An 18,991-nucleotide genomic window follows, 5' to 3' on the forward strand; every position below is an offset into this window, starting at 1 on the left:
AGGCTCCCAGAGCCGTCATACATACATCCTGCCTCCTCCCATTGAAAATGAGGTTGGAATTTTCAGGCCTTGGCAATATAGAGTACTTAAGTCTTGAGTTGCTTAAGCATTGCTGAGTAAACCTCACTTATTTGACCCAATTGGTGTGGAAGTAGTTAAAAAGGAAATTTGAACTTTTAAACAATAGGATTTGTTGGTTTGATCCTACTCTGGAGCAGCTCAGACCTACCCATCTCTGGGTGTCTGCCAGTCCTTTATTATATTAGCCTATCCAGTATGCTGTCTGCAATTCATATACACTGTGAAAAATTCCAAAATACCCACTTCATACTGCTAATTATGCGTATCTCTACTTGGTTTTTCCCCTTGTCACCATGAATGAGTCAAATGATGAGTAAATGGAAATTGTTTGTGGTGCACGGCTAGACATCACAGTGGTGGCTAGATAACACTCAGACTCGGTCACTTTGAAACTTCAGCATTAGGACACCTGACTTATCTGGGTAGATAATTTTCCGTGTAGATGAGGTTTGCCCCTTCACTTGCCAGCACTATGTATTTTCAGCATTTTTTTTTTCGTGTTAGCCTTCTATACCAGGGTCCCATGGCTTTTTTTATTAGTGGAAACTATAGAAGGAAATGACTCTTTTTCCCGGGATAACGCCAAAAGTTTTTTCACCATTTCCCCTACATTGCACGGTCTGGTTCTATCACTACTGTGAGTTTTAATCAAGCATCTGTTGCCCATCTCCTCTCTGCTTGGGACATTCTTCCTTCCAGTTTAATGCCTGCTATAATATGGAAAACAACCAAATGATGTAACTTGTTTCCAACTACGTGGAATAGGAGTTTAAATCTCTCTTGAGAGCCCACACACCTGGCCGCTCGGGCCTATTAATCTGTTCATTCTGCATTTGGAGCTGGAAGCCCCAGACCTTTGTTCTTCCCAGAAGTAGAAGAGAAGTTACGGTATGTAAACCCTTTGTCTCAGAGTCTAAATAGATAGTTGGTCTGGGTCTACCTGTCTACGGGTTCCTCTGACTTGACTGCAGAGAGGTGAGGAGGCACATTTCTGCCTAGCCAGGATGTTGGGGAGTTGAAGTAGGGAGCAACAGGGACCTTCTGTTTTACTTGGAGGACATGAATTTGGCTCCACTTGATTTTCTTGTATAGTTCCATTTTTTGGCTGAGTCTATGTGTTTTCCACCAGAATTCTGAACTGCTATTCCTAAAACAGCTCTCAAGATTTTTCAAGGTATCCACATTGATTTGATCTTATCACTGAGGATAACACTGGAAATTAGTACAGAGCTAATGTTTCCAGAAATGCCATTTCTTCCACTGTAAGTTTGAGCGTGGTCTAGCGCAGTGGGATTGTATCTACTTGCATTTCCCTTCGTTTTCCCCGGTACCCAGTGTGACAGAGCTGGATTCCACCCTCTTTCTACTGTTGCACTCAAAAGAAGCTTTAGAGGGAGTGAAAAAGTTAGTACACATTGTAGCTGATGAACAACCCAAACTTTACAAGCCTTTTTAGTGCATTTCTCTCAAGGATTGTTCTTTTCAGGACTTAAATAACATACATACCCCTTGGTTTTTCTAAGAACCAGTAGGCTGTTTTTTTGTTTTGTTTTGTTTTTTTCATGTTCAGGCTGTGGTTGACTTTAACTCTGGGTGTGTTCTTGCTGTTAAGCAATTAGAATGATTTTCAAAGATTTTTTTTTTTTTAAGATGACGCCTACAAAAACTACCTCCAGCCTTTCTCCAGTAGCAAATGTCCTGTTGCTACATTCTTGCCATATTTTGAATGCTTTTAGATAAACAGATCGCTGCTAAGTTACTTCATCAAGAAGGTTTACTTGCATATGTTTTCTGGAGCAAAGATGATGCGGGTGCAGTCTCTTTATTTGTGGCTCACAGAGAAGAGAGAATGGGCTTTAGCCTCTTCAAGGAGAAGTTTCTGAGCTGCTCTTCTGAGTATTAGACGTTTATCGAGTGTCCAGCGCATTTCTCCTTCGTGAGAATGTAGATTTAGGTGGGGACAATCCCAGTGTAGGGTGATAGGAGGGGCAATGGCCTAGGAGTAAGGAAGCCCGAGTAATCCCAGCACAACCACTCTGTGGCAGTGCAATCTGGGAAAGTTGCTCAGCCTCTCAGGGCTTTCGTTCTTTTTATCTAATAGGAATCTAACTTCATCCCATCTCCTAAATTCTGTCATTCCGGTAGACCATACAGGATAGCAAGACAGGAAAGAGGAGAGATGATTGAGGACCTGTTTATAGAAATGGCTTCATAGAAGAAGGTCTGGAATTGTGTGCCTAGGGCATTGGAGGAAGGTATAAGAGAAGGTCTACAAAGATAGCAGTGAAAAGAAAGCTCACTGCTGAGGAAGAGGGTGATGGCAAGCCCACCTGGCCAGAAACAAGTGTGATAATGCATGGTGATAGCTAGATCCCTCCTGACTAGAGAGGTATGGAGGGAGGGGACCTTGAAGCCGTGCCCTGAGTTTGTTGAAAGGAATGCTGCCACTGATGACCCTGAGCAGGATCAAAGGCCTGATGGCTGTATTTCAGGGTCTCACTGGAGTTTGAGGAGGGATGGGAATTAGGAGAGCCTGTGATACATTGTGCCTGAGGAGGCAGGACTTCTAAGTGATGGAATTCTCCACCAGTTAATTTTGCTATGAAGACACTAGACATGAAGAGAAGACAGGACTGAAGGTGTAGGATTTCCTGTCACTAGAACCTAAGTGATTATTGAAATAGTGAAGATAGATTATGCTCATTTCATAAACTGTAGCTTCACAGTTTGGGGGGGGTTGAGGTTTTTTTTTTTCTCTTTCTTTCTAATATTCATGGTTAGAAAATGGATCACCACCAACAAAATGCCAAACTTTGAAAACCCTTTTTTTTTTTTTTAAATCTCCACTTTTACTTAACTGTGGGAAAATACAGTTTAAATATTTTTTCTCGTTTCTTTGAAATTTGTTACCACATTTTTGGGTGGGGTCAGTTTTTAATCCACTATACCAGGGGTTGCAAACTGTGGGCCAAATCTGGCTACCACCTGTTTTTGTAAATAAAGAACACAACCACCCTCATTCATTTCCAGTTGGCAGACTTGAGTGGAGCAGCAGAGACCATATGGCCTGCAAGGCCTATCTGGTCCTTTACAGAAAGTCGTATCCTGACTTACATTCTATACAGTTCATTGTTTGTTTGCATCTGCTCCCCAGACTTTCTGTTTCCTTCGGTAAAAGCATCTGCCATGGGCTCCAGTTAGTTCCACTGGAATTGTGTCCTCAACTTATCTCTGGGAAGCTATAAACTGAGTAGGTTTCACAGTTCCCTAGAAAGGGTATGGAGCCCTGGAGCTGGAGGCATCTGTAGCCCTTGGAAGTTGTGAGGACCATGGAAGAGTCATGTCTACTTCTGCTTCAGCAGCAAGTTTCTTTTTTTCTTTAAGATTTTATTTATTCGATAGAGAGGGAGAGAGCATAAGCGGGGGCGCAGCAGAGGGAGAAGGAGAAGCAATCCCAGAACCTTGGGATCATGACCTGAACTGAAGGCAGATGCCTAACCGACTGAGCCACTCCAGTGCCCCGAGCAACAGTTCCTTAATAAAATGTGTAAAATGCTCTTAGAGGTCAAATGACCAGGCAGGACTTTTTGGAATGGGCTCTCTAAAAAAAGCAAAAACAGAATAAAAAGTGCAATAAACAAGTATTATTATTATTTTTTAATTTGAGAGAAAGAGTGAGAGAGAGAAGGTCAGAGGGAGAAGCAGACTCCCCATGGAGCTGGGAGCCTGATGTGGGACTCGATCCCGGGACTCTGGGATCATGACCTGAGCCGAAGGCAGTTGCTTAACCAACTGAGCCACCCAGGCAGCCCTAAACAAGTATTACGGTGAAGCTCAAACTGCCTTCTATCCCAATAGCATGTTCAGTTAGATTGAACAAAGTACAAGAAAAATCACATCTCATGCAAAGTCTTCTGTCTTGGCTTTGTAAAGTCATAAACTATGCAGTTTGGTGCCAAAGAATATAAAAGAGTATTACAGAAATTTTTGTTGCAGTTGTTTTTGTTATATATGGAGTTCACCTTTTCACTTTTTCATGGTGAAACTTAACATACTTTAAGCTGAAATAAATTTTGTTTTCCTCTAGCCACGGTCTGAAAAAGTTCTTTTCGTGTCGTGGAATTGCAATTGCAGTTGAATATTTTTGGAAGCTTGGCAACAGAAACATCACTGTATTTGTCCCACAGTGGAGAACAAGGCGTGATCCTAATGTCACAGGTAAGGCAAACTGATCCAGATTTCTCCTTTCCTAGATGTTTAATGAGTTGGCTTATATTTGCAACACATGCTACTTAGAGCAGAGCCATGTGCCTTAGACAGCAGCTTTAAAAAAATTTTTTTTTTAATATTTTATTTATTTGACAGAGAGAAATCACAACTAGGCAGAGAGGCTGGCAAAGAGAGAGGAGGAAGCAGGTTCCCTGCGGAGCAGAGAGCCCGATACGGGGCCCGATCCCAGGAGCCTGGGATCATGACCTGAGCCGAAGGCAGAGGCTTTAACCCACTGAGCCACCCAGGCGCCCCTAGACAGCAGCTTTAAAAGCAAAATGGTAAATCTGTTGCGCCCAGTAGAGCACCAGGTGGAGTGTGTTACAGCATAAGAAATATTTGGGATTAGGATGGAAAGTTAACATAGTTGTTTATATGGAAAGTTATGTTAGAGTTCTTTATACATACAAATATTTCCCAATATTTTCTGAAAACTAGGTTAAATCTATCTTTCCATTAGTCTAGGCTTCTGCCTCATTAAACAGTCTTTTTTAAAATGGTCACTTGATAAATTTGGGAACCCCCATAGAGAGTGTTTTTTGAGCAGTCTGTTTAATAGCTTAACATAAATTACGTCTGTTTATCGTGTGGTACTGTTGACTGCAGGCCGTATACAGAGCTTTGAACTTAGTGAATCGTGCAGTAGCCCAGAGAAACCTAAGGTTGTTTCTTAGATCACAGTAGGAGGAGTGTTCAGACTGTGTCAGACAGCTTAACACAGCAGCGGGCCTAAGCAGCGGGCCTAGACACAAAAGGTAGATTGGGAAGAGAAAGGGTGAGTACAGAGCTCACCCAGCATTTGAACAGGAAGTGAAACTTAGTCACTGTTGAGGTGGAAATGGTAAGACCACACATTTCTCAAGTATCCCAACTTCTCTCATTTTGGAGAGCATATTTGTCTTAACTGAGGGTGCTTGAGGACTAAGGCAGAGCCACTAATTTTTGCAGTAGGACCTGTGAGAGCATCTTGTGAGCTCTCCATGCTGTGCCTCTCTAGGACAGTAAAACACTGGCTAGGGTTGGGGAGAGGGACAGTATTTTAGTCTAAGCCAGTAGTGAGTACTGTTGCAGGGGATACTCTCTCACCTCAAGCTAAGTTTAGCTGCTTTTGCCCATTGACTGGTTTTCTACAGTTTGGCTTTGACCCTATTTTCTTCTGTGTCATGAAAGTCAGTAAAGGTTCGTGCAGATAACTGACAGCGGTTGGATACAATGCCATCTAGAGGGATATTTTGACAGACTCTTGGAATGGGGTCCACACAGGCCTTCCTTGGGATGGGGCAGAGCCTTGTGTCCCTGCCACACCCTCTGCTTCCAACCCTGTTTTCTGTTCCACCCCAGCCCTCTTTCTGGAACTTGTGTCGTCAGTCTCTCTGTCCTACTGATTGTGTTATGAGTGTGAAAAATTCCTGGATGGTAGGATACATTAAATACAGGTTTATGGCCTACTCTTAATTTCAGGAGCAAATGAGTTGAACTTTTTTATATTTAAAAAGTAGCTAAGGTCAGTTTTTACAATGGATTTGCCTTAGTTATGTATGTTCCTTGTTTTTTATTTTTATTTTTATTTTGTTTTTTCCTACCCAGTGAGTTAGTACATTGAGTCTTCTTGAGTCAGTAAAGGTTTTCCTAACTCTCCAAGTGAAACATTTGGGGGTAGTTTCATTTATTTAAACATCTGGGAAGATAGCCTTTTTCTGAATGTGTATTCACCTTATTCCCTGAACAGAACAGCACTTCTTAACTCAGCTCCAGGAGCTTGGAATATTATCTTTAACTCCTGCCCGGATGGTCTTTGGAGAAAGAATTGCTTCTCATGATGACAGGTACGAAAGGCTATTTTCCTTCCTGAGATGGGTGAGGGGTGCTGAGGAGCCCAACACCTGCTCCATTGGACAGTTCATGGTGCTCTTGGACCCCGATGCATAAAGGGCTTAAAAGATCCAGGGGTTTGAGAATTTTAATGTTTATGGTCATTAAGGTTATATACTCACTCAGTGGGTTGTTATTATTTTTTTTTTGCTATATGGTTTTAGGAACATTACCTTAAGTCTGGTTAGAATATTTGTTTATATGCTTGTTTGTATTCTTAATAAAACATAACTGAGAATCCATAAGTAAAAGCAGACGTTGAGTTCTCTTTTTTGATGCATACTAAAAGTAATGTTTGAGTAAAGTTTGTCTTGTCTTAGGATGTCAGCCTCAAGAATGCTTTTCAAACATGATCCATCTCCTCCTGGTTGATTTTGGCCAGTGACTTAGTTTGTCATTGCCATACCTGAGCCCTCAGTATTTCTACCATGTAATAAAAGATGGTCTCAGCTGACGCAAGGTGTGATAAGAGTAAGGTGCATTTCTTAGGTGGGTGGGTCACTCAGAAAGCAGATGTTAGTGCATTGGAGACAATAGGCTTTAATCTGCACCTTTTACATTTTTTCCTAGCAGCCTTACTGAGCACCAAACCCAAGTACAGTGCATAGAGCTAGGCTCTGAGGACACGTGATTCAGACACATGTCCTGCTATAAGGAGCTTGTGATCCAAAGAAGGCACACAAATAAATAAGGTGGGGTGGGTTGTTGTGGTTGAATAAGAGAAGGTCCCAAACATGACCAGTGGCACGACAGCCAGTTTTTCAAACCTTCCTCTTTGGAGTGAATTCAGAAGTAGCAACCCTACCAGTATCTGGGAACCTAAGTAGTGGCCTCTTGTTCTTTCCACTCCTGCATTCACCCCCTTTATGGTATTCTGGCCTGAAGCACTTAAAGTGTGCTGGTGGTTTTGCCTCAGTAAAAGTGGTTCCCCCACATTGAAGACCGTGTTTAGCTTGTAACCCAAACTAGTGAATGATAGTCAGATGGGTGAGAGATGAAAAGAGGAGAGCCGGGCAGTAGGGAGTGGGGGGAGAGACAGGGATGACAGCAGATGTTCCTTAAGCAAAAGGTTCAGAGGGCCTACTCACTGACAGCCCTTGTCCTTCTCCAGGCTGGAATGAGAGGCCAAATCAGATGAGAAGAATCAGAGTTGATGTGAGAGAACAGCATGAGAGGAAGTGGAAGGAGAACAGCACTTCGGGTGGGGCAGGGGTGAGGAAGTACTGGGAGAACAGGTCCCACTCCAGTTCCGTGATACTGGCCTCAGACCCTGCAGTACTGGGGTGGAGGGTCAGGTGGGCTGCGGGGCTCATGAAGAGCCTTCAGATCTCTAACACTGTAACTGCACACCTGCAGAATTTGAAGGCCTGTGCAAGTATGCAGACTAAATAAGCTTGTGCTTAATTTGTTATGACTCTGGGTTTTTAGCAGACGTGGATCTATGTCTTGATTCACAGCACATGCACTCAGAAGCCTTAACTACTTTTGTTAATACCTATGAGTGAACCTCATCACTTAAAATTCATGCCAGCTAGGAGTAGTTTATAAAATATTCAATAATAAATCAAAATGTGTATTCATACTTTCCAAGGCATCCTAAGACTTCTGAAACTAATGAGGCTTGTTTTTTAATTCCTTTGAAGTTTTCACTCTCACTAATAAAAGCAGTTGTTCGCACCTTTGATTCTAATGACTCTCTTAATGTATTGTTTGTCGTCTTTGTCTGCATTGCCTTAGACAGATGCGGTCACCCTGACTGAGGGATAAAACTCAACATTATTATCCTCACAAATCTCATTAAGAGGGTTTGAGCATGAGTAATCTGCCGCAATGAAATAGAATTCTCAATATTGAATTCTTACCCTTCCTTATCACCAGTGCAGCTTCTCGGAAATGGCATTTGAGTGAATCTGTAACTTGGGCTAAAGACAATAATAGTTCTAGACATCACAAGTCCGAGCAGAAGATGTGAACCTGTGGGGTTTTGTTTTTGTTTTTTTAATGCAAGGCTGATTGTACCAAGCAGCTAACCTCAGAACCAGAGTACTGTAGCTTAGCAACCAAAACTTGAATAGTGATTTCACAGGCTTGTCAGCTCGAATTTATTCTCAACTTTAGTCCTCATGGATCATCTGATGACTGCTATCTGTTGATAATACAACTTTTCTAGAAAAATGTGTAAATCATGGTTGAGATCATTTTAAAAAAGAGAATATTGTATGAAAACCAAACCATTATAATCACACTAATAATTTCAGAGGTATTCAGTATTTCAGATTGATCTTCAGCTGACAAGGACTTAACTTTTCTACCTCCTAGCCATAGTTAAATTCTTTGGTGATTTTCCTATGAAGAGGAAGTCCTTCTGTTTTCTTATAACTAGCTTCTGTAAGCCAGGAATGCCTGCTTGCCCATTTTAACCTCTTATATTACTATAGGTTTCTACTACACTTAGCGGACAAAACTGGTGGCATAATTGTAACAAATGATAACTTCAGAGAATTTGTGACTGAGTCACTCTCTTGGAGAGAAATTATTACAAAAAGGTAATATTTTCTTCTTTGTCTTTGGTAAAGTGTTTTTTGTTGTTCATTGTTGGTTTTGTTTCGTGTCCACCTTGGCCCTGCAGAAAGCAGTATAGGGACATAAGAATAATTCCCATCCCGTACTATGGCTGGTCCCTCTAGGTAAGTGGGGGTCCCAGTACAAAGCCACAAAACCAGCAGGGGATGTATAGGCACGCTGTGGTGGCTGCAGGGTGTCTTTGAGAGATCAGTGTTCCCTGACAGGAGGCAAGAGGTCCATGTTTATGATGCGGTTAACTCTTGTTAACAGTGTAGTGGAGCAGAAGTGGCCCCTACCTTGGCCTTGCCCTGGATGCCAGGGGAGACTTTGGCAACTCACTGGGCATCTGTACTTGACCAACCATGAAATACAAAGGTTGGGTTTAATGACAGCTGTGATTCCAGCAAGAGGTCAGGACCAAAATCAACCTGCTGATTGAGTTTTTATTTCTTGGGAGTGGGAAGAATATTTGTGCTTTTTAATCTGTGATGCTTTTCTGACCCTTTACCACAATAATTAAATCGCGTACATTGAAACATATGAAACTATGTTTATCATCTGGAACAAAGTCAAGAGTAGAGCATTCACAGACATGTTTTATTTATGATGATACTCTGAATGTGTCCACCTGCCTGAAGATCAGTGAACACTGGGTTCCAGAACTTCTCGTTAACAGGCATCATCTGATCGAGTTACCTAACAGCACCAGTCTGTGATGGTGCCACGGAGGAGGCCCGTATGCCACAAATCTAAAAGCGTAAATCAGCATACCTCAAGCTGTGTGTTATTAGTAGTGTGTAACACCTAAAAAACTGGGTATTTACCTCTGTTGGGGTTTCACAGTTGCCCCTTGTCTGATATTTGTACTTTGCTAAATCATTAGAGGATTTTGGAAAATAATTCTTTACTGTAAATGCCCAGGTGTGAGTTAAATACCCTCTGCATTTTGACTCACATGCTGTTAATATGCTGTTCATGAGAGCTGAACTGAGAATTGGTCTTTGACCTTCTGGGCACACTTAACAAGCCATCAATCTTTGAGGACATGTTTCTGTTGGATCTTTGCCCTGGACTCATTGTCAGTATTTATTGGACACTCCTCTGTGTCTGAAAGGTCTAAATGCAGTCAGGACTCATGTTTGTACACCAACCCATTGCCTTCAGAACTCACAAAACAAGACAGAAACTGGGGTCTAGACAACCAACACAAGCACTTGGCCTTCTTTTCTTTCTTACATCTTGCCCCAGACTTACTAAATCATACTGAACTGATCTCAGATTTTCTTTCCTCGTAGATCATATTGTTTTGTTGTTTTAAGAGGTTGTCTTCAGTGGGTTTGCCTGTAGACACAACTGTTCAAAACAAAAGTAAAACCTTTGTTGTGCACCTGCTGTGTCCTAAGCTGACAGTCTTTAATCTTGTTTTCAAAGTTGTATTAGGAGAAGCTGCTTCCAAAAGCCCAGATAAAAAAAGTCTGCAAGTCTCATTAAGAAATGTGAGGGCCAGCTGATTAAAGTTTCTTACTTCATTGAATTTGTATCCAAGAGAAATTCAGGTGGTTTAACTTGGTTGTTTTTTTCCGTTAGGCAATTAAGCAGCCTTATAATTTTATAGGTGACTGTTGCCTTGGAATTAGGTGGCCACTGCTACTTTCTTCTCAGTTCCTGCAGCAGTAAAAGCTTCATGTTTCCTCCAGCATTGTAATCATATTCTGTCGTAGATTGCTTCAGTATACCTTCGTTGGGGATATATTTATGGTTCCTGATGACCCTCTGGGAAGAAGTGGACCTCGATTAGAAGACTTTCTTCGGAAGGAAGTCTTCCTTAGGTATTTGCTTTTTCACACTGTTTTGTATTTACATACTTGTTTCACTTCTTTGTGCTTTAGTGTAAGTGATGTCTCTAAAGGACTAAAGATGGTACTTTTAAAATTTTTATTAGCCTTATACTTGGTGCTGGTGTAGTATATTTGAAAAGCTAATCAAGCATGCACCTTAAAGACCAGTTCTTCATTTGTGATCCTTTTGGTTTTAATCCTAGGACAGGATTTAATTTAATTTAATCCTGGGACAGGTCTAAAAAGACCGCAGATTTTGCTGGCAGTCACTTATTAGCAAATGCCACGTAGGTTTGTTTTGACATGTGAATATTCTTTTATAAATTCATTTTCCAAAACCATTTGCTTTTTTAACTGATTATGCTGCTGTTAATTTACTTCCTATTCGGGAATCACTATCTGGGGAACTCTTTATCTCAACTGAATGGAGAAGCCGGTATTTCATATTCTTCTGAAATTGATTTGATAGTGTGGGTTTTCTTTGTTGTAGTTTGGGGTTTTGTTTTGTTTTTTTAAAGATATGTTGCTCGTGGTTGTTTCTGTTTTCAGAATTCTCAGGTAATGGACATTGTTAACTAAAGTATTCTGTGTGCCCAGCTGGCAGATAATATGATCCAGTGACAGCTTATCTTTTTTATTTATAACCAGATCCCTTTGGGGTTCTAGGTTTGGATTTGGGGGTAGTTCACAGAGAGGTACTTCTGCAGAGGAGACCAATGCAATTTTAGCTCCTTGATCTGAGAAATCATTTCTTCTTTGAGCCTTTGGGTTTTATTACACAGATGAGGGCTTACTTACAAGGTTCTGCTTCTCTCCTTACACCAAGGGAATAACAGCCATTTTAACATCCACTGAGTGTTGTTGCATTGCTGCTGGGCTTTTAAGACCTGGTACCTGTGTGCAGGCATCGTGGCCCATGGATCAGACTTCACGGGAAGACAGTTCTCTGACTCCTTCCACACCTCAGCAGCTTGGCAGCAGGGTCTGTCCTGCCTGCACACTTAATTGTTCTTTATAGTGTGTTAACTAATTGAGTGAGAAGTTAATAATAATAACCCCTCACAAAGGGTCTAGCTTTTGAAGTTGGGAAAAGTGTTCAGCCAGCCTCATTTCTTGGCTGCAAGTCCAAGTCACCTGGGAAGCTGCTTAATGAGACAAATGCCCTTTTCACACACACACACATACCCAGAGAACATGTAGGTGTGGGCATGCCAACACCTTGCCCAGACTGGTGATGGGGGAGGGGGTGGAGACTACAGGAATCGGAAGTGGCTGCCTCTCTCCAGAGGAGTCCCTTTTTCTAAGCCCTCTCATCCAAGGCCCCACACAGAATTAGAGTCCCGGGAAGAAACTCAGGCTTAGAGCCAGCAGTTGGCTGGGGTCAGTTCTCGTCACTGCAGATCTGGGATGGTGGGGTAGCTCGTGAAGAGCTATCACTCACCGTCATGACCCGTCGGGGGTGGTACAGGTGTCATCCCCGTGGACCCATCTGTGGGCAATTTGCCTTCAAAGGTCGTGGAGCAGCACAGCCTCAAGGTCAGCAGCAGGTCATTTTTGACAGCTTTCTCATCTTTTCTAACCCAGCTCACCAGACTTATTCTGTTCACAGAGATATGCAGCCCCTACTCAATGCCTTGCCAAATGTGGGCATGTTTGACCCCAGCTTCAGAGTCCCTGGCACCCAGGCAGCCAGCACCAGTCACCAGCCTCCCGCCCGGATTCAGGGCACCCCGCCCAGCCACTGGCTTCCTCAGCAGCCCCGCTTTCCAGTTCTGCCAAACCTTCCCAGTATGCAGCAGAGTGTGCCCATGCCGGCACAGAGGTCTCCTGCGGAAACCAGCGAGCTGAGGGAAGCCCTTCTGAAGATCTTCCCTGACTCAGAACAAAGACTGAAAATTGACCAGATACTGGCGGCCCATCCGTACATGAAAGACCTGAACGCACTGTCTGCCATGGTATTGGACTGAAGGTCACACTCTAGCTCGTGTCTGCACGTGGCAACAGGAAACAACATAATGTGAAGAGACCGATTTCCCAGTGGAAATGCTGTCGTAGTATATAGAAAACAGATGTTTTATGTATAAAAAAATCTGGGTTTTCAAAACCAGCTTTTTCTATATATAAATTATGCTGCTATTACAGATTTAACATTTTCTGTAAAAGGAAAGTACATTTTCTGCCTGTTCAGAACTGTTTAATAGCAGTTACTCTTGAGTGTATCTACATTTTTATGTTTTTTAAACTATTTTCCTTAAAGCTGAAAATATTGACAAATGGATATGATTAGCATTTCTAAATAAAAAAAAGAAGAGTTGCTTTCTTAGGGAAAGCAAGACCTCTTAAAGTATATTTTCTTGAGATGACTATGTAACGTCCACTAACATGAAGTGTGCTCACCACCCCCAGCCTCCTCTGTCCTCACCCCTGAATTAGAGTCATAGGAGTAGGTTTTGCTCCTGTGAGTCTTTTGTTGGAGCCATTTGTGAGAGGGGGCAGGAGGTGCCACTAGATGGCACCTGTGCCTAGCCGTCGTTAATGACCAGGGCACAGTTAGACTCCCAGAATGTCAGGGCAAGAAGAGATTCTAGAACTCATGTAGTCCCACCCTACTTCCCCCGTCCCCAACAGAAGAGGGAACTGAGGCTCAGCATGCTTGCGTCCACACAGCCCAGGTCCGCAGCTGTGGAGCAGCTGGGCAGGGACCAGACTCTTTGTCCAGTGCTCTGACACGCTCACCAGACTGAGGCCTCACTATTGAGTAGAAGTCATGTCTTAGCCTCTGAAAATAATAGTGGGATGTGAGGAAATTCCAAGAAGAGCCCCACTGTTACACATAATTTTTTGTCCACAACCTCCATGCGTTCATTCAGCTTTGCCAAAAAGTGGTTTTCTATTCTCAATAATGACCCAAGCCAATAAATAGCATTAGTAGCTGCCGTGGGGGCTCAGCCCCTTATTTATTTCTCCTGGATTTGTCTTTTTAGTGTTCTCAGCCGTCCTTCCAGTGAGTCTGTCTCAGCATTGGTATCTTAGTATTGTGTTTTCAGTGCTCAAATTCTGTGTCAGTGAAGTTCTTTTCCTGGGTAATTATACGTGACATCTTTACTGTTCTCTGGACTTTCAAAGGGCTTTGTATTTTCTACCTTTCTCTTCCCTGGCTGCTCACGGTCAGTTTTGTGTCTGCCCTGTGGGTCGTGCCCCTCCCAGCCCCCAGAAACAGCTGCTGCGGACTCGGGGCCAGTCTGTTCTTCATGGTGAAGGGACTTTGTTGGCCACGAGCAGAGCTGGGGCCTCCCTAGGATCCTCCCTCCCGGTGTGTACGACCCTTGCTTCCCTCAGGGGATGAATCCAGAGTCCTCCAGGTGGCTGGACTTGTGTTTTTCAATCATGTTTTCTCTCTAAATGCCTTTAAGATGCCTCCTCATGGGGAACTGGTTGTCAGCTGCCGCTTTGGGGCAGGTGGCCAGAGTCACCCACCAGCTGTGGGTTTGGAGGTAGGAGACTTGGGGCGGGCAGGAAGTGATGCAGCCACAGCCCGTGCCTCAGCTTCAGAACTGGTGGTTTATAAAAGTGTGGCAGATGTGTGAGGGCTAGCGCTGTCTCATACCGACTCTGATCTGGCTTGAGGTTTGGTCTGAGAGCCTTCCCAATCCAGTATTTCTCCTATTTGCAGAGAAGGACTCAGTGGTAAACCTTACTGGCCCAGGCTTAGCCACACAGGTCTTCCTGGAAGGGGACTAGGCCTCAAGTGACACCAGGTGGGCCTGGCTAGACTGGGGGTTGCAGAGTTTCCTAGGCTCCAGAAGTGACTTGACCCTTGACCTTTGGGTTATCTAAGCCTCTGTATTTTTAGCATTGTTTCTGAGGGCTCTACCTGCCCCTTTTCCTCTTTCTAGGGTACAGGAAGGAAGGATGCAGGAAATTAAGTGGGTCAGTTACTTGCCTTGATAAATTGCAACATAATACAAAAGTCACAGTTCTTTCTGAAACTTGAAAATTTAAAAACCCAATTTTCAAACCATTAAAAAAAAAAAGGTCATTTGTTGTTCTCAGCCCTCTCTTACACTGTGCTGAGTGTTGACGCTCCTCAAATGCTGCTTGACGGTCTGCCCCCAGTGGTTGATTTCTGAACCGCTGCGGTGGTGTCGCAGCAGTGCTTCCTCGCTCTGCAGCTCCTCAGGCATTCGCGTGCCCTGGCTCCGCATCCTGTACTTCTGGCCTTCCTAGAAGGAGGTGGCAGGGCAGGGGATGCCACCTCATTCAGGAGACAGGCGGCTGCTTCCCTGAGAGTCTGTCCAGGGTTCGAGAATTAAGTAAATGGTGATATGGAATGATTCCCGGATTTACCTTCTGCCCCAGGCCCCGGCTGCCTTCCCTGGGAGAAAAAAACCTTGTTTGACTCTTCTGTACGGTAGCCTGTCTTTGAGACCTTGTAGGCTGAGGGCTAGAAGACAGTGGGAAGGCATCTCAGCCATCCTGGATGACGGGTCAGCTTTGTCTGGCAGGCTCAGCTGTGGCTTGGCAGAGTCGCCAGGGACTCGGGCCTGTTGCAGTGTTTGGTCTCTGAGAGCAGGGCTAGGGTCGGTCTTGCTTCCTTAGGTTTGTCATGGCATTTGTGGAAGAGGATTCATGGAGAAAGCCATGCTCCCAAGTACCCTTCTCCATCACAGGAAATGCCCCAGGCACTGGGCCTCCTGAGTCTGGGCCTGGGTCTGCTCCCTCAGCTCCAGCCTGCCCCCTCCAGGCACCTCCGAGATGTGGCCTTCCTACTCGCAGCTCTCCACCAGCACTGCCATGTCCTCCCCTGTCCTCCTTCCTGTGTCCCTCTCCTCTCCCAGCCGTGGTCTGTTCCGTCAGCCACTCTGCCTCATGCCATTTGTTTCTTCATGCTCTACCTCCCCATTATTCCCCATTATTACAGTTCAGATCCAATAAGAACATCACCTGATCTAAGAATCCTCTCCATGCATTGCTGCTCTCCCTCACCTTTCCGCTCTTCACTTCCTGTTTTGCAAACTTGGCCTTCATCCCACCACATGGAAATAGTCTAGGAAAAGTCACAGAGACCATGTAATTGCCAAATTCAGAGGCCTTTTCTTAATCCTCGGTGACCAGAATATTTGATATTATTGCCCTTATTTTCCCCATTTTCTGAAATTTCCCTCCCAAATGTTCTTCATTCCTTTCTCTTCTTTTACTGAAAGGCCAGTCCTTGAGACCCTTTTCTTTCTTGACAGGTGGTTCTCAAATTTTGGACCAGCCATGAAATTCATGGTGGGGTGGGGAGGGCAGCTCTTACTAAAAATTGTGATTACTGGGCAAAGCCAGCCCCCAGAGCTGTTTATTCGGTGGCCCTGGAGTAAAGCGTGGAAATTGAAGAGTTCATCAAGCTCCCTGGGTGTTTCCCACGCAGGCTATCCGGGGACCACAAGGCAAGAAAGTGCACTCTCCCTTAGGGCTCACTAACTTCAGCCTTCCTCCTCCCTAGCTTCTCTAGCTCAACGTGTTTCCCCAACCCAGGGCATCAACTTCTAGTCCCACCTCTAGGCCTCCCCTGCAGGAGCATGTTTCTAGCTCACCTAGAAGCCCTGTGCTATCCTCACACTCCACCCCCAGACCCCCTGCCTACATCTGTCATTGCTCTCCACCCCCACCCCACCCTGCCACAAAGTCCCCTCCATCCACCCTTGTTCATGGCCTGACACTGCCCACCAGTCATGTTCTCATGGTCTCCCTGTGGGTGACGGTCCCTGACTAGTCAGCTCACCTCCCCCTCCCAGACTCCACAGTGCTCGCAGATTTATCCTGCAGAACCACACCACTGGTCACACCCTCATCTCTTTTCAGTGCTTCAGTGCCTCGCGACCAGAGCACCAAGCTCAGCGCTCCCTAGTGTAGTATCTGTGCCATCCACCTCGTGGCCACGTGTGACTGCCCCACTTGGAATAGCCCTTCCCCGGACGCTTGCTGCAGCCCACACACATTTCCTCAGTTACCTGTGGGCTCCTGCCTCCGCGTGCACCTCTTTGCTCTGCTCAAGATGCCCTTTCTCCCAAATGGCTTCCCCCTCAGAGGCCCAGCCTGCATCCTCTTTGTACCCTTGCCCAAGCTTCTGACCAGAAGCAACGCCATGGCGCTCTGTGACCCACAGCACTTGTGTCTGGCTTTTGGCACTTGCCACGCTGGCTGGTGTCACCGCAGCTGATTGTGTACTGTGTCTCACCTCCGTTTCTAGACTGTGAGCTCCTCGCGGGCAGGGACCGTCTGTGTTCACTCTTTGTATTTCTCATGGCACCTAGCACAGTGCCTTGCACTTAATAGGTGCTCAATAAATGTCTGCTCAATTGAACTGGACAATAGTGCCTTCTTTATGCGGTACGTGGCAGCCGTAAGACCTTCAGAAGTCACACTGTCGGCATTTGCACCAGGGAATCCGTACTCCACTCTGATAGACCGCAAGGGTGGGGGGAGGTGTCTGCCTGGCTTTCCCCTTCTCTCCAAGGCTCCCAACACACCTTGCGGCCCAGGGGTCAGCACCGGACAGGTTGAGCCCAGCCACGTACTCTAACTTCTGCCCACAGATGGGCCAGGGGCAGATACCTGGCCCAAGCTAGGCCAGTCGGAGCCACTTCTTGAGTTCTCCCCCTGCTGGTGGGACTGAGGAATGTCCTGCCCAGGTCTGTTGGAGGCCATTTCCTGCCATGGGGGAAGCTGACTATGGTAGAGAAGCAGAAGCAGGAGCAGGACAGCCGGATTCCCAGGCAGGAAGGCCAGGCTGCTGTTGTCGCAGAAGCCTGATGGCACCCATAACCTTTTCACAGATGTCGAGAAACGCACTTCCTTTTGCTTAAGCTAGTTCAAGTTGGGTTTACAACCCTTGAAATCAAGAGTCTTGAGTAAAATGGGAATCACGGCTCCCAGACTCGGCAGATTAAATGAGAGAGGCCCATCGTATCTTTAGAAAGATCCCAAAGACGGGTACAAACAGAACTTAGGCGTGTTCACCCCAGTCAGAAAATGGTAAGAGGCTGACAGTTTCTGATTTATTTGAAACTTTACCTTGAGGAGAGCTCCGCCCCCACCTTCAAGCAGGCTGTTTCCTGGTGCTGCTTTTCCTTCTCAACATCCCACTTCCTCTTGAGGCTGTCTGGAAAAATTCCCTGATGTGAATTTCTTTGTTCAGTTCCCCAGCGGGGCAGACACCAGGCCTGTCTGGAGCCCGCCCTTCCCGTAGCCTTCCACATCCCCATCTGTAAAACCCATGTAATGGAATCCCACATCCTACGCCAGGGACATTGTGAAGAGTAGGTGTGTTCATACCCATGAAGCATACATGACAGTGCCTGACACTGGGTCCCGTTTGGTGACATTCAGAGCCACCGTTGTGGCTGATCAGCACAACCCCTCTAAGACACCCATACTGTTCACACCTTTACAGTTCGCTCCACATCTAACCAGGGGTTCGAGAGCTTGTCTCCAGATGCTCAGCTTATCTTCCAGATTCCTGATGCTCTTCCGTGCCTGCTGACTCACTAGGAGTATGGACCAGACCTCCCTTAGAGCCTCAACAGGGCCATGAAGTCCAGCTGTCACCTCTCTAGGACACTGCTCCTAAAAGCTAGGCAGCCAGGAGGGCCCCTCCGATATCACCCCCAGGCGGGGAGAGAGGGAAGCAGGCAGAGCCACGGCCTGGCCACAGGATGCATGAGAAGGCAGACCCTGACAGCTGGCGCCAAGCACTCACTGTGCCTAATTCTGTTTGTGATCCTCACCACACTCCTCTGGGGTCTCTGGGAGGAGCTGGAACACAGGGCTACAAAGAGATTTGCAGTTCTCCAAGCCAGCGTGTCCCAGATTTGTCACCTTCCCCAGAGGTGACGTGGCAGCCAGAATGGCCCCTGAGATGGACCCCCTGCCCCCACCCGGTGAACAGAAGGGGGTCCACGGGAATCTGCCTCTTGCCTCCCCTCTCCCTGCGCAGCGAAGCCCATATCCAGCACTGTTCCTGTACCAAGAGCACAGTTCCAGAAAGGAAAAGTTGACCAGCATTGTCCAGAGTAAGCCCACGTGTGCATCACACCACCTTCCATTTCACTTAGGGCGACGCAGATCAGTAGGAGGAACTTCAAGAAGTTTTGAAACCTGAAAGAAGTCTTTTTCACAGCTCCAGTCCTCTGACATCGTGGTTCCGGGGCAGGTGGCCGTGACTGGCCAGCAGGGATTTGCCAGAAACAAGGCAGGAGTGCCCATGGCCAGTGCTGGAGCTGGAAGCCCAGGGGCCTTGGGACTTCTTGACTCAGCCCCTCCCACTAGACTCCGGCACAGGCCTCAGACTCCAGCTTGGGGGCTTTCCTTCCCACCCCCAC

At 45.6% G+C, this 18,991-nt stretch overlaps 1 protein-coding gene across 1 annotated transcript in view; it reads left to right on the forward strand.

Annotated features, from left to right (window-relative positions):
- Positions 1-16,979, forward strand: part of N4BP1 (NEDD4 binding protein 1) — a 50,112-nt gene extending 33,133 nt beyond the window's left edge. Inside the window, exons 3-7 of the mRNA XM_045987314.1 lie at positions 4,169-4,299; positions 6,080-6,176; positions 8,661-8,768; positions 10,509-10,616; positions 12,235-16,979. Of these exons, the coding sequence (XP_045843270.1) occupies positions 4,169-4,299; positions 6,080-6,176; positions 8,661-8,768; positions 10,509-10,616; positions 12,235-12,592 (802 nt within the window). The 3' untranslated portion in view covers positions 12,593-16,979. The remainder of the gene's footprint in view (positions 1-4,168; positions 4,300-6,079; positions 6,177-8,660; positions 8,769-10,508; positions 10,617-12,234) is intronic.
- The last annotated feature ends 2,012 nt before the right edge of the window (positions 16,980-18,991 follow it).

This window comes from Meles meles, chromosome 19, assembly GCF_922984935.1.
Source record: "Meles meles chromosome 19, mMelMel3.1 paternal haplotype, whole genome shotgun sequence".
Lineage (NCBI taxonomy): Eukaryota > Metazoa > Chordata > Mammalia > Carnivora > Mustelidae > Meles > Meles meles.